The following is a 16,177-nucleotide window of genomic DNA, read 5'->3' on the forward strand; positions in this document are numbered from 1 at the left end:
TTTAGAGCGGAGGCACGAGCGTATGCCCGTCGCGTTCCTGCGCCCGCCCTCCTCGAGCTGCTTCCCCTCGCGGGTGCGCTTGGTACGGTCCGCGCCGCCCCCTCGCTACGGTGCCCCCCCCCCCGGGTCGGTGGCTCTTGGTGCCGCCCTGGAGAACCAGGTCATCAGCCGGTTCCCGTGAAAACAAAAACAATCGGCGGTCGCGGGCAGCCGAACGCAGCGAGCGAGGCCCGAGGACGCAGGACCGGGTGGGGCGAGCAACCCGGAGTGGCGGCGACGCGCCAGGGGCCGGGAGCCATGAGGCAGGCAGGCACGGGCTGCGCAGGGCTCTCCCGGCGCCGGGGCTAGAGTGCCCGCCGCTTCAGCAGCCCGCGTCGCCCGCCTGGGGGACGAGGAACAGGACGCGGCCTCGGCCGGGCCCGGGCCAAACGACTGCGATCACCTGGGCGCCGGGGAGCCGAGCGCTGCTGCCGCCGCCGCCGCCGCCGAGATGGATCAGTGCGTGACGGTGGAGCGCGAGCTGGAGAAGGTGCTGCACAAGTTCTCCGGCTACGGGCAGCTGTGCGAGCGCGGCCTGGAGGAACTCATTGACTACACGGGCGGCCTCAAGCACGAGATCCTGCAGAGCCACGGTAGGGCGGCCTGGGTGGGCGCACGGGGCCGGGCCCCTCCGGCCCGCGCCCTTCAAGCCATGGCGGGCCGAGATGGGTGCCCTCAGAGGGCCGTTCCCTGACTCCCCGAGCGCGCGGAGACTCCTGTGACTCCCCCTTGCCTCCCATTTCACTTCATTCGCCTCGAACCTGCCCGACCTAGTTAACTAAAAGTGAGCGCGAACCTATTCGTAAATCTATCCCGGAGCCACGTCCATGTTAGACCCGCGTGGTAGTCGGCCCGCCGCACCTGCAAACCTCCGGCCTCCTGGATGGGTGCTCCTTGTCCCTATAGGCCTGGAAGGTCTCGCGTGGTAGCCGCGGTGCGGTCCCGCGAGCTGGAGGTGCGCGAATTGCGTTGGATCCGAGAGTCTGGGTGATGGAGAATGAGAGGATAAGAAGCCCATTTCTTCTTCCCTGCTCCAAATCTTTGGTCGGGGACTGACTTTCTTTTTTACTTATTTTTATTTAATTAGAATGTCGAGTGTTATTCTTAGCCGTCGGTTAACAAAACAGTCGCTCCTTGCAACTTCAGAATTTGTTGTGTGAAAGCAGCGCTGACATGATTCCTAGGGAATTAGCTGAATCAAACTGGTTAGCTCTCCTAATGTAGCCTGTGATGAGACTGAAGCAAATTGTGGCACAGGTTGTTAGTTACTTACCTTAATTGGTCAAGTTTTTCCTTGTTTTCCTTTAAGAAAACAGATTTTCTGTAGAAGGTATTTTACCTAGGTTATTTCGTTGCTTCCCTAGGCCGTGGGGGCAGACACTACCAGAGTTAACTTGTGGAAGCTGGTAGGGAAGGGTTTTGTTTTTGTTTTTGTTTTGTTTTTAAGTAACTTTAAAGATCTGGTGTCCTTATATTGAAATATTCACTTAGGACTAAAAAGTAAAGGACTTCAATAAGTTTATTCAGGAGGTTGGGAGGGGGCCTTTTCATCTTGTAGGCTGAACAGAAATGTATGTAAAGGAAGGTTGGTAGCTCAGGTAAAGGATACTTGTGGCAGGTGAGATAATACCAGTGACATTAGCTGAGCGGCTCTCCTTCTACACCTTCCTTTCTCAGACAGATTTCAGTTGAGAGTAAGTGCTAGCTAGTCCATGGTAAGGGAGTCTTATAACATTCTGGGCTCCGCAGTCACTTTTGAACTCTGGGGAAGAAGCAAACCTGCAACTGTAGTGGGGGTAGGAGTTGAAATATATTAATATGGAAAAATGAGCAGACCTAGATGGTTGTTTGTGAAGGGGAATGGCGGTGGAGTGGGCTGGGAATCCTGTGAAGGCTCTGGCGAATTTGGTTTTGGACAAGTGAGATGAAGAGAAGTCAAGTGCTTAATGTTTACTGGTGACTAAAGATGCATAGATGGAGTTCGGGAAAAAAGGTGTTGGTCTGGAAAAAGAATATAAAAGAATATCATTTTTTAGCTTAGTTTGTCAGAAGTTCAAGGATTGTACTGAGCTCTGATTCTTATCCTTGATTATTTTGATTAAACTTAAGGTTCTCTTAATTTCCCCAACTCCGAGGGAAGAGGAGGGCACTGATGTCCTTCAGTTGTACAAGCCTTTAAATGAGTTACCCTGTAAGGAAGAATTTTTGGTTTTCTTTAAGGTTCAGTATGGTCTATCTGTTTGGTGATCATTTCCAGTGAGCCCTCCTTGATCTAATTCAGATACTGCATTGGTACTTCTCAAACTTCACTCACCCATGTGCACTTTTATTTTTCAGATGGATTTACGATTTTACTAAAGTCTATTTGTCATCATTCCAGGCAGTGATAGTTGTGGTCATAGGTTTCGTATGTTGGGTATAATAAACTACATATTAAAAATCATAACTATTAAAATATTCTTTTACATACAGGTAAAAAATCACTGTTCATATCAGTGGTATGGGAACTACATTTTGGACAACTCTTGATAAACATAAACAGTATGGATAAATATAGGTGATTTGACTTGTGTTTATATGCTTTTTAGCATTTTTTTTCTGTTGGCAAATATATATATATCCTTTTGTAGTGGAAGAGACAACAGAAAAAAACTAGATGTCGTATTGCTGATGTTCTAAATTTACATTTAGTGATAGGAGAGTAGACTGAAACAATTGTTGAACAGTATTATGACATGTTTAAAGTGTACTTAGGAAAATGTCAACCTTTGTAAGAGTAAAGTGCAGTTTTTTAAAAAAAATAATTTCAGGCTGTTCTAAAGGAAGTCTTAATATGGTTTCTGAAAGTGATTCTCAAGGAATTTTGTAAATTTAAATTTATTTTAAGTAGATAATACAGTCAAATGGCATAAATTCAAATGATAAAAAATATACCCAGTAAAAAAATTTTCTTTCACTCTTTCTTATTCCTGGACCACTTAACTGGCCACCTCACAGACAAAATTTCCAGAAAAAATTTTTTAAGGGAGTTCATGGAAATAATTTGTCACTATTTATTTTGACTTTGAAGCACTGGACTTGTAATTCTACTTACTGTGATTTAGGCTTAGTATTATCTCAATTTGCAAGTTGGTAAAGACAATTTCATTTGTGGGACGTATCTAAAACTTTTTTTTCATGTGGTGTAAGTAGTAAAACCCATTTAAACCATGATCCTCTACCTTTGTTTATCTTTTCGGTGAATCGAAGAGAGTTTAGTTACTGGTTGCAGAACTGTTTCCTTTCTAAAAATTTGAGGGTGACTAATGAGAAAGTAAGTAGGCATTTAAGCATGAAAGAAAAAACAAATTACGGTGGTCACATTTTTAATTTCTGTGGAATGGTCTTGTATCAGTAGACAGAAACCAAAGGTCCAGGGTCATATGTTAGGTGTAACTTTTCATTCTAGAATTTGGATTTTACATATTGTTTGTATGTATTGAAAAGTAGGTTTATATATCAATTCTTTCTGTGTTTCAGAGCATACCAGTATTGAATGAATGTAAAAAAATCAGGGTTTGGTGGACTAGTGGTTTGTTTACTTATTCAGCCTTATCCTTTGGTGTGCTTGGAGTAGGCTACATAGTCTGGTCTCTCATTTGTTAACCAAACTTTTTGCTAAATACTAACAAGACACGCAGGAATAATGATTAAGTTTTAAATTGAATAAAATTTGATATCTACATTTAATATATAGTCTGGAAAGTAGCAGCTATGGGTGAATAACAGTGACCATTGTTCAAATACTCTGAGAGGAGAATAGACTAGTAACCAAACTACTTGAGCTATTTTAAGATGGTAAGAATAATAGGTCATTGTTGGTGTTTTCACTTGGGTTTAGAAGCAGATTTAACTTTGTCAGCCGTTCCTTTCCAGGCTCATTTAGGAGAGAATTCTTTGTTATTTGGCACCTTTTTCATTCATACTGGAATATTACTCAGGATTCTTTTGGTTGCAGGTGGCAGAATAGTTTTAATTAAAATGGAATTTGTTGACTCATAACTAAATAAGCTGAGGGTAGGCCACGCTGGCTCCAGGAGTACAAAGGATGTCATAAGGATTGGTCTTGTTCTCTTTGTCTCAGCTGTGCTTTCCATGGTTGGTTTTATTCTCAAGGGAGCTTTCTCCACATATAGATAAGGATGGCCAATGGAGCTCATGTCATCCTTACTACTAGCGACCCCAAAGGCAGGAACAGGCTTTTTGTATGCATTTCCAACAGAATTACCAGGGACTTTTCCCTAGTGCCTTGGGTTGGGTCATACAATTCTCTTCCTGATTCAGTAATGGAGCCAGGGCGTGGAGTTCATTGGTCACCTTGGTCTGTGCTTGCCCTGTGTCAGTAGATGTCTGATCATGTGATCCACTGTTGATCAGGTAGAGGAGTTTTAGAAAGGAAAACTTGCACTTAGGACAGAAATGATAGATGTTTGTTATAGATATATATTGTAGTTATAAGCATGTAAGTTATATCGAGTCAAATGTTTTCTTGATTAGCCCAACCTTTATTTCTCAGTTTTTGCTTTGCCTCCTAACTATAATGTTCTTATAATTCAAACATTTAATAGTTAGTATGACTTAATATGTAGACTAGAGAAAACAACTTGATTCGTGTTACCTTTGGGAACTTACCTGAAATTGCTTTACTACTTGACATAATAAAATCCATTTCCTTAGGTTATTTTATCATTTAAGTAGTTTCTAACTTTGTATAATAACAGGGATAAAACTCACCAGCACTTCTGTGATACTGTCATATTAGAGTTAATCGAGAAATTTCCATTGTTTTCATGTCTTAGTCTGTTATTAGAATGGTGAAAATTATTCACTTCGGATATTAAAACTGACTTGTTTTTATTTTTAGTCTTCATCTGTAAAATCTTTGAAAATAACCTCAAAACACAATTTAAGGGAGAATTGTGCAGGACTCTGGCCCATAGGTAAATACTTGGAGCCTGTGGTACTCCATGTAATTCCAGAAGTTGGTACATACCAGGGAGATGATGATCTCTAACTGGTCATTTCTTTGGAAGCTCCAAGAATTTGTAGAAAAGTGGCAGAAGCTTTCAGTCTTCTTATATTAGGTGCTAGTCTAATGCCTCAAAGACTAGGGACTAGAATCTCCAGCAGGACTTGAGCCTTTTAGAAATATACTTTCACCTTGTTTGGTTGGATTTGGTGATTGTTGATCTCAGAATGGTTCTATGGGAACATTGTTTGGAGAATCCATAATAAGGCTTATGTTGCCAAGTCTTTTTCCACTTAAAATTGAGGCCTCAAGAGTAATTTGTTTTGTACCGTGGTACAGTGTATGCTGTGTATTATCTTTCATGACTTTGCTATATCTGTGGAATCCAGGCCATAGACCAGTAATGGTCCTGGCTTGTTAGGAACCAAGCTGCACAGCAGGAGGTGTGTGGCAGGCAAGCCAGTGAAGCTTCATCTGTATTTGTAGCTCTCCCCAGACCTAGCATCCCGCCTCAGCTCCACCTCAGATAGATCATCAGGCATTAGATTCTCATAGGAACACCTGTCCCTTTTGCCAAAAAGGTTGAGGATTGCTATCTTATTGATATATTAAGATATTTGGGGAGAGATAAGGAGAAATTTCTTTTAAAAGAAACATGCAGGGCCTCAGTGCTCCAGGAACTTGTAGGCCAGTTGAGGAGATGAGTTTGTACTTACCCTTGTCCTTGAGCTCAGAAGATCTGGGTTTGAATCTTTGCCCTGGCATTTACTGCTTCCACAATCTTGCTTAGCCTGTTTCCTTTTTAGTAAACTGTTAGCTTATATCAGTTATGGGAATTAACTAGGTAATAGATGCGAATTGGCTTTGAAATCTGTAAAATAAGGTGTATTTGTTATTTTTTAGGTCTGTGCCTTTAATCAGTGTTAAGCGTTGTTTTAATTGAGACAGTCTTACTCTTTAGGTGTATTTATTACTCATTATGTTAAATACCATTCTTCGCCCAGAGATCTATCTGCTTAACACTGTAAGGAATACTCAAAAGGTTTAAGAGTGTCTTCAAGAAACTTTAGTTGGATCATGAGATCAGACTTTTACATTTAAGAGGGGAAGAATAACAAAGGACATGGCACAGTATGTATAACTGTTTCTGTTTGGTACAAATACTAAGAATTCAGAGAAATGGGAAGGGAAGGAGCCCTTAGAAAGAATTGTATGGAGAGGGAGGGTAGGTATTTCAATTAAACTTTAGAGCACCTGGTCAATAGTAGCTAATCACCAATTATAGGTGAAACTAGGCTAAGTCTTTTGGGAGTTACAGAGGGTAAGCAGTTGTTCTCATGCCCTAAGAACTTTCTGTCTAGTTCCCTATGAGACTGGTATGTTTTTAATAAACACTAACAATGCCTGTAATATAAGGCCATATACAGATAGTCCCCTTATAGGATGGTTCCGCTTATGATTGCTTAACTTGACAATGGTGCACAAGCTATATACATATTCAGTAGAAACCATTCTTCGAGTTTTGAATTTTGATCTTTTCCTGGGTTAGGGATATGTAGTACAATACATGATGCTGTACAGCAGCAGCAAGCCACAGCTCCCAGTCAGCCACATGATCACCAGGGTACACAGTTGATACCCTATAGTGTATTCATTGTGTTAGATGATTTTACCCAACTATAGGCTAATGTAAGTGTTCTGAGCACGTTTAAGGTAGACGAGGCTAAGCTGTGATGTTTAGTAGGTTAGGTGTCTTAAATCCATTTCGACATAATTTCAGCTTAAGTTGAGGAGCATCTGTATATAGGCCAAATGCTGATTGGTACAGACAATAAGGAGTGGGAGTTGAGACAGGGAGAGACTTCCAACCTGCGGGAAGTTTCAGTAACAGAGATTGAATGTGGGTAGTAGGAAGATAGGATGGGGTGCCAAGAGAGGAGGTTGGTAAGAACAAAGGTGCAGAGGAGGGAGAGTACAAGAGGCATTTTGGGATCCGTGAAGGACCAAGGTGAGGAAAAATGGGGTTGGAGAATTTCAGTTATACTCATGGATACCTGAGAAAGTAGTAGACTGGGAAGATATTGATGACTTTGATTGGGAGGGTTTTTTGAACTGAGAGGGACATGGTTAGAGACCAGTTGTCAGCAGCATTTAAGCTGGTTGGAGTTGGAGTCAGGTTTGGCATGAAGACTACTAATTAAGGTTAAGTGTCAGTCTAGATCCGATGAAATAGGGACTGGTTCATGGAATGGATGGAGTCTGGAAGACTGGGGAGAAGGGCTGGAAAAATCAAAGGCTAATTTAAGATTTTGAGCACAAGTGACAGGTAGACAATTATGGAACCAGGCAGAAAAGAGGAATTCTAGGAGAGGGGAAGGTAGAAATTTGAGTTCAATTTTTAAATATGAAATCCACATTTAAATACTAAAACCTTATGAAGTTTACCCTTTCATTTTAAAGATATAGAGATGCCTAGAAATAATTTTTTACATTTTGAATATGAAGAGAGTAGGCTATCTAAAGTGGACTACCCAGCAGACATTTGCAGCTACATCCTCTTTTTCTTCTCTCCCTCTGGTTCTTGCCTCATAGTCTACTTTTTGAAGCCTTTCCTTTCTTGTGGCATTTTGGTCTAGCTTGCTGCTTCAGGAGCACTATCAGTCTGTTCCATGTAATTTAGCTATTTAAAAAAAAATTTTAAGTCTTTTTTTCCCCTGTAATTTAGCTCTCAAATATAAACTTTCTTGGGTTTTTTTTTTTTTTTTTTTTATCCTTATTCTTGGTTTTACAGTACCAGATTATGATTTGGTGCAGTAGATCAGAACACCTATCTGCGTCCACTGTTCTGTTCTGTCAGGGGTTCACCGACAAATAACTATACTTTCCTTTGCAGATTTACCAACTATTAATATACTGAAAAAAGTTTCTTTTGTTTTCAGTGTATACCGTCTGTAGTAAAAAAAAAAAAAAAAAAGAAAGAAAAAGAAAAAAGAAAAAATTAAAAAAGAAAGAGTACATTTTATTTGTGTCTTTTCCTTCCCCTGAGTACATTTCTGTTGAGCAGGTGCTGTGTCCTAGGTTCTGTGGTAGCTCGTAAGAAGTGTAAAACTTTAATAGGCCAGTTTAGGTTGCCACTCACAGTATGATAGTGCTTGTATTATTTTTGTAATACAAACCTTAACTTTTCAAGTTTCAAGTTTTTATATTTTAATATTTTCAAGCATATTAATGTTCACGTTGTCAGCTACTACTTTAGAATCAATCTTGGACCTTTTTATCCTTTATCTCTTTCTACTCCCATTTTAATTTTTTAAATCTGTCTAGTACACAGTCTGTACCCTGAACATGGCTGGACAGGTATTTGGTGCTCAATAAATGTTAATTGAATTAAATGTCAATAGTTTTCTCTTCTTTAAGTCTTTAGAGTTTCGTTTTGTGTGTTTTCTGGTATGAAGACTTTTTTTTTGTGAGAGTGAGGTAAGGTAGATCACTTTCCCCCTTATGGCCTTCTCCCCTTTATAACCTTCTTAATGATGCTCAATCTTTTGGCTTTTTCTACTTTAATTTCTTTCTTAAAGGAACTAATCTAGAATGGACTCTGGATTATAGCTCTATGAGATCTGAGTTTTAGGTACAGTTAGAATTGTTTACTAAATGAATTTCTTTGTATTTACATTCAGACTGTGTGCCATTTTGCTTTCCATTTAATTTCAAATTTAAGCTCTTTGTTCATATTATTAAAGTGGAGTTAACTTTTAAAAACTCAAAAGAGCTCAGATGCAATATATGTAATATTTATAAATTTAAATATTTAAAAATATTCCTGGATATTCGAAACAATGTTAAGTCAAGTCTTTGTAATTTCTGAGAGTCCTGCTATTTATTTTTACCAAAATATTTTAGTCATAGGTTGTGAGGTTTTCAGCCTTTTTGGAAATCTAAATAATCATCATCAACCTTTCGTGTTGTTCCTTATCATTTTTTATAAAGTGCACTCAATTACATGGGTCTCATCTCTCATGTGTTTGACTCTTAGGCAGCATGTACTTCATGGTGTAATTGACATCTCTAAATTGCCTTTTATAGACCAAATTAGAATTTATGATTATGTGCCAGTGAGCAGACATATCAAGCTATAGCCTTGTAGTGCTGCCTATCAACCAGCTGTTTAGTTTTAGTAGCATTATCCTTCTTTAACAGTTATTTGAGGGTCCCTCCCAATTATAAAAATAAGTATCAAAATTGAAAATGCAGTTACTGAGTAAGGATGAGAAACATAGTTTTCATTCTCATTGATATCTTTGTCTTGATTGTAGTAGATGAACCTAAATGATGAGCAAATTTTATCACATAGTTGGCCATAGCTTGTTTTAAGCCATGTGATCAGTAATGTAGGAAAATAATAGATATATGTGCAAAATCCTAAACTATGTTGAAGATTATGTATAAAACCATCATATAACTAAAAATTTTATGATTTTTCACTTTGTGAGAAACAGACACCCCTTTTAACGTGTAAGTTGTTTTTACTTTCCAATATTCTGGTTTGGAATACACTTTTACAGGAATATGTTATGTATTAAAGTTGAGGTATATTTAATTTCCTTGACAAATCTTGGGATACTTTTTTTCACAAGCAAGGACACTGGCTCAGAACACAAGCCCATAAATTCTTATTCCAAGTTTTAACCTACATGTTTAAAGTTCTTTTCTTTTTTGCGGGAGTTGTTATTTGGAAGAGAGAAGAAACATAACTGGAGTAGCTCTATTTTGTGAATGTTTTATTTGAAAGTTGGTGTGTGTGTGTGTATTGACTGATATATTTATTTGGCATTGGGAAAATTTAGGCTGCAGTGCTATTGCATAGGATGCACTAAACATCCTGTATGAGAGTGGAGGATCAGCGAACTGCCAAGTGTGAAACTGTTGACAGTTTTCAGAACGTGTTGGTTCAGAGTGCATTGGTAATGCCATAGTCTCCACTGCTGGCCTTGAAATTGAGAATATGTAATATACAATTTATTATTTTTCTATTCAGTTACTGAATGCTTAATATGTGCCTGTTACCATGTTAAACACTGGGGATCAAAAATTCTATTCCTATCTCTAAGTAATGTGTGTGTGTGTGTGGGGGGGGTGATAGACAAATAAATATTTATAATGAAATATGAAACTCTGATAGGGAAGTATTTATAATGAAGTGTGAACCATGATAGAGTAGTACAAGATGTTATGGAAACATATTTTTCTAATTTGTTGTTTTTGTGAAACCAGTGGACATAAATCCTAACATGGCTCTGCAGTGAAGCCCAGGGATGGAGCTTGAAGTCTTAGCTTGATTCTCTAAGTACAGTTTGAGAGTTAACCTAAGTATGCTTAATTCTGTTTGGTGAATGTCTGATTTTGGAGGAAACCATGACTATTCCAATTTCTGAGAAGATCATCTTTAAAACCTATTTATAAAAGATGCTTTTCAGTATTGAAAGGAAATTGTCTATAACTTAGACCAATCATGTGTATTGGTTCTTTGCTTGGATTTAAATCCCTTATTGACATGCTAATTATTTTGTTGAATCAAGTCATAATAAAAGGGACCTTACTTGCGTGGTACAGCCACTTAGACAGTTTGGTAATTTCTGACAGAACTGAACATACTCTGACCATAAGATGTAGCAATTACTCCTTGATATTTACCCTGAGGAGCTGAAAGCTTAAGTTTAAACAGAAACCTGCACATGGACATTTATAACAGCTTTAGTCATAATTGCCCAAACTTGGAAGGAACCAAGATGTCCTTTAGTAGGTGAATGGATAAATAAACTGTGGTATAGTCACACAGTGGAATGTTATTCAGCACTAAAAAGAGTTGGGCTGTCAAGTCATGGAAAGACATGGAGGGACCTTAGATACATATTACTAAGTGAAAGAAACCAGCCTGAAAACGCTATAGATTCCAACTACATGACATTTCTGAGAAAGGCAGAGCTGTGGAGACAATAAAAAGACCAGGGGTTGCTAGGGGTAGGGTGGAAGAGAGAGAGATGAATGAATAGGCAGAGCACAGAGGGTTTTTAGGGCAGTGAAAATGCTCTATATGATATTATAGTGATGGATATATGTATACATTTGTCAAAACCCACAGAATGTGCAACAGCAATGGGGGAGGCTCTGCATGTGTGGGGACAAGATGTAAATGGGAAACCTTCTTCTAAATTATGTTGCAAACTTCCTCTAAAAATATAAACTTTTTTTTTAAGTACTTGTGATGACTAAATGATGACCACTGCCTCAGAACTATATCCTTCATTATTGTGTATAGGGCCCGAGTCCACAAAGTTAATTGCATTGAAAGACAGTTGGCACAGGGTTTCATCCTGGGTAAAAAGCGACCACCACAGTGGCCATCCTGGATTCCATCATTCACCTTCAGATCTAGTTTAGTTATGGTAAAGATGGCTGTCACAGTAATTCCTCACGGCTTTACCTTTAGGAACTGGGTCCAATTAGATTTCTTTCACAGAAGGGTTCTCCTAGAAACATTTTGTTTTCAAATGGGGAAGTCAGAAGAATAGTAGAAGTCTCCTTTAGGTCTTAGGAGTTTGGTTTCACTCAGTTTGGTTATTACAGTGATTTTCAAACCTGTTTTTACCTTTGGCTATAGTCCACTGAATCCATTTGAAAATGCATTAGTGGAATCTTTCTCTTTGAACAGGGCTTTCCCGGGGTTCTCTTTCAGATCATTCCATTATACTTTTCTTGTGCTTCCAAATACTTTGTAGAAACTATTTTTCCTCTGGGCATATCAAAAACTCTGTGTTAATTAGCTGACTTATAGTACTGGTATCTATCATTTATAAACTTGACAACCAAAAAGTATAGGGACTTATAGATGGTAAAGAAAGAGAACAGCAGCATCAAACTCCAGATTATAACTTGCTAAGATTTGAAAATACGAATTTCAAGGTTGCAGCATGGAAGTTCAGTTGATTAAGTTCCAAATAACCTCTTTTCTAGCTTGGTCTCTGCTTTTTGTTTGCTAAAGTATTGTTTACTTTGTTTATTGATTGTAGACACAAACATGACTAGAAAGATAGGAGTTGTAGCTTGCTTTGTAAAGTTTTTTTTAAGTTGAGATATAGTTCACAAACTGTAAAATTCACTTTTTCAAAGTATACAACTAACTGGTTTTTAGTATATTCAGAGTGGTACAGCCATCACCAGAACATTTTCATTAATCCCCAAAGAAATCTCGTACTCATTAACCATCACTCTCAATTTCTCCCTTCCTCCAGCCCATGGCAACTGTGAATCTACTTCTGTCTGTAGATTTGCCATAATATGTGCCTATTTGTGTCTGGCTTAATTCACTTAACATAATGTTTTCAAGATTTATCCATGTTGTGGCATGTGTCAGTGCTTTGTTCCTTTTAATGGTTAAATAATATTTCATTGAATAGGTATGCCATATTTTGTTTATTCAATCACCATTTAGACTTTTGGCTGTTATGAATAATACTTCATGTACTGTGTGGACATGTTTTCAGTTTTCTTGGGTATATACTTAGGAGGGGAATTTCTGGGCCCTATGGCAACTGTTTAACTTTCTGAGGAACTGTCAAAGTGTTTTCTATAGCAGCTGCACCATTTTACATTACACCAGCAATGTATCGAGGATTCTAAATTCTCCACATCCTTGCCAACACTGTTGTCGTCATCCATCTTTTTCATTATAGCTATCTCAGTGGGTCTGAAGTAACTTCTCATTGTAGTTTTGATTTTTCATTTTCTTATTGACTAATGATGCAGAGCATCTTTCCCTGTGCTTATTGGTTATTTGTATAACTTTATTTGAATCCTTTGCCCATTTTTTGTTACTTGGTTTGTTCTTGTTGAGTTGTAAGAGTTATTTATATGTTCTGGATATTAGACCCTATCTGATATATGATTTGCAGATATTTTCTTTCATTTGGTGGGTTGTCTTTTTCATTTTCTTGGTAGTATTTGAAGCTCAAAAGTTTTAATTTTGATGAAGTACAGTTTAATTATTTTTTTCTTTGGTTGTTTGTGTCTTTGGTATCATGTCTGTATAACCCAAGGTCAAGAATACACCCATTTTCTTCTAAGAATTTGATTTCAGCTTTTACATTTAGTTCTTTATTCCATTTTGAATTACTTTTTCTATATGGTGTGATTCTTTGAATATGGAAATCTAGTTATCCCCGCACCATTTGTTGAGTATGGCTTTCTTTTTAACTTTCATTTTCCCTTGCTTTGTTTACCATCATTCCAAATACTTAAATAGTGCCTGCAGATGTGCAAGGCATATGATAAGACAGTGGCGTAGACAGTTTATGATAAGAACCTTGTCTTCCCTTCAGGACTTACATGTGGTTGAGACTGATGATAGCATGTATATGTGAAGTTGTTAAATGATGTATGATTCAGTGCCAGAGAGGTGTTGGAGAGAACAGAGTTTGTTAGGATTTGAGAAGACTGAGTAAGTTTAGGCAGAGAGGTTCATAGTGGAGACTAAGCCATTGAGGTTAGGTAAGGTTTAGATATAGAAAGACCACAAATGATCAGCAGAGCTACTGAAGTGGATAGATTTTTTTGTGGGGGCCAACGTATCTATGGAACGCACCTTTTAGATAGATTTTGAAATTTCCGGATTTACCAAATCTTCTCTTAGCCTAAATTATGTTGTTAAGAGTTGGAAGCACCTGACACATACTTTGAAACTGTACTTAGAGAAAAGGGGCATTTCTGTTTTGGCCATTCAATATTGGATTGGGTACCTATGGGTACCATCTTCTGTTTGGTTATCTTTTTATATCCCTCAGTAGTTGTCATTGAGCTAGACTTTTTGTATTCCTTCTTCACAGTCCCTGCAACCTTCTAGGATTTCTTTTCTTGAAACCCTAGAGAAACTGTTCTTGTCATGGTCACTGATAACTTCCACATGGTAAATCCAGTGGTCAGTCTCAGTTCACTTCTTATCTGACACTGTTGCGCATTTAACACAATTGGTAACTCTCTGCCCATTGAGACATTTTCTTCACTTGGTTTCCCCAACACTAGGCTTTCTTGATTTTTCTCTGATATCACAGTTAGTGTTTCAGTAGTCTTCGTTAGTCTCCTTTTCCAATTCTCTCCAGCCCAGACCTTACTCTTGAACTCCAGGTTTGTATATCTAGCTGACACCTCCATCTGCACTGGGGTGACTATTCAACATCTTAAATTTAACAAGCACCAAACTGAACTCTTTATCTTCACCTTCCTCTCATACCTGCCCAGCCTTTGGTTTTTTTCATCTTAATTGAAGACAATTCCATCTTTCTAGCTGACTCAGGCTAAAAACCTTGAGGTCATCTGTGAGTTCTTTTGTTCCTTCACATCCAGTCAGGAACTCCTATTGGCTTTACCTTCAGAATATATTCAGAATCCAATTGCTTCTGACCACCTCCATATCTAACATCCTGGTCCGAGCCATTGTCACTTACCTGGATTGCTACCACAACCTTCTAACTTATCTCCCTGCTTCTGTTCTTGTACAGAGCAGACTTGTCAGCCAATTTTACCATATTAAAATCTTATGTCAGTTTATGTACCAGCTGTGCTCAAAAGCTGGCAGTGGATATCCCTTTCACTGGAAGCAGAAGCCAAAGTCTCTGCAATGCTACAAAGGCCCTACAAGATTAAGACCCCCACTATTTCTTGAGCTTCTCTCCTCCCGTTTTCCTTTGCAGGAAATCTACTTTAGTCACACTGGCATCCTCACTATTCTATGAATAGTCTAGGTATAATTGTATAATACGGTTTTTGTCCCCTCAGCCTGGAATGCTTTTTTCTGTAGGGGAGGAAAATAATTTTCACTTTACCGTTGTGAGTTTTTGGCTGCAATCCCTGTAATAAAAGACAGATTAACAAGAGAAAAACAAGCTTATGAACATGTATACCTCATGTGTACAGAGTAATACCTAGGGGAAAATGAGTAACTCAAAGAGGTCTCTTAAAATTGAGGCTTAAATACCACCTTCAGCTAAAGACAAAAAGGTGTGGGGAGTCTAGTTATGGGAAGGTTACCAGGAAAAGCAAGGTAAACAAGAATATGGTTTGTTATGCAGATCTGAGTCCTACCTTCTCTGTTGATAAAAGTTTCTCATAATTTAGAGCCATTCTTCTCTTCCTGGAACTGAGAGGGACTCCATTTCAAATGGAGCTTTCTTTTATAAATGTAAATTTCCCTTACTAAAGGGTAACTTCTGTCATTTCTCAAAGTAATCCTTATGCTAAAGAAGCATGTTTTGGGGTGGCATATTCTGCTACCCTTCACCCCTAAGGTAGTCAGATTGCTAATTCCCTATTTCTTTCAAGCCTTTGCTCAAACGTCACTTTCTCAGTGAGGCCTACCACATCTACCCATTTTAAGACTGCAATTTCTTAAGCCACATATACTCTCATCTTTTTTATTTTGATTCTTTCCTCCACAGTAGCATGTATCATCTTTTGCCATACTATATATAATTGACTTATTTTGTGTATTGTTTATCTTGTTCACCAGAAGATAAGGTTTAGGGCAGAGAGTTTTGGTGGTTTTGTTTCACTGCTATACTTATCACATAATGAGTGCACAATAAATATTCATTGAGCGAATGAACATACTAGGGTTACTCTACTTTTGGGCTTGTTCTTGTTCATATTCTTGGGCCCTAAAGTTTAAGAACCACTGCTATATAATATTGAGTAGGATTTTGGAAGCCACACCTTTTGCTTACAGTGGAGATATGTAAATACATGAAGTAATTGATAGATATAACTGAAATTGCCTTTCTCCTTCCTTCCCTCCTCCCTCCTTTCTTTTTCCTGAGGAGGTAGCACAGGGAAAGAGAATATAAACTATAGTAACTTTCAATTCATTTATCATTGTGAGTCAAGGGTCCCCAAGACCACCTTTAGTGTCCATTGATCACTAGGAGGGAGAAATGGGACTCAGCATGTAGTCACACTTATGGCTAAGAGTTATTATAGCAAAAGGATATAAAGCAAAGTATGCTAAGGGAAAATGTACATGGGCAAGGTCCAGAGGAAACCAGGAGAAATCATCTAAGAGTCCTCTCCCAGTGGAGTCCT

The 16,177-nt window shown here is 38.6% G+C and overlaps 1 protein-coding gene across 3 annotated transcripts in view; it reads left to right on the plus strand.

The window, feature by feature from the left end:
- Positions 1–381: 381 nt before the first annotated feature.
- RMND5A (required for meiotic nuclear division 5 homolog A) overlaps positions 382–16,177 on the plus strand; it is a 54,967-nt gene continuing 39,171 nt past the window's right edge. For 2 of the 3 annotated variants that reach the window (XM_016136417.2, XM_036224201.1), the window contains exon 1: positions 455–632. In XM_016136417.2, the coding sequence (XP_015991903.1) occupies positions 491–632 (142 nt within the window). In that variant the 5' untranslated portion in view covers positions 455–490. Of the gene's footprint in view, positions 633–16,177 lie in introns of all 3 variants that reach the window. The other variant, XM_036224200.1, reaches the window with a different exon arrangement.

This window comes from Rousettus aegyptiacus, unplaced genomic scaffold (genome assembly GCF_014176215.1).
Source record: "Rousettus aegyptiacus isolate mRouAeg1 unplaced genomic scaffold, mRouAeg1.p scaffold_m13_p_7, whole genome shotgun sequence".
NCBI lineage: Eukaryota > Metazoa > Chordata > Mammalia > Chiroptera > Pteropodidae > Rousettus > Rousettus aegyptiacus.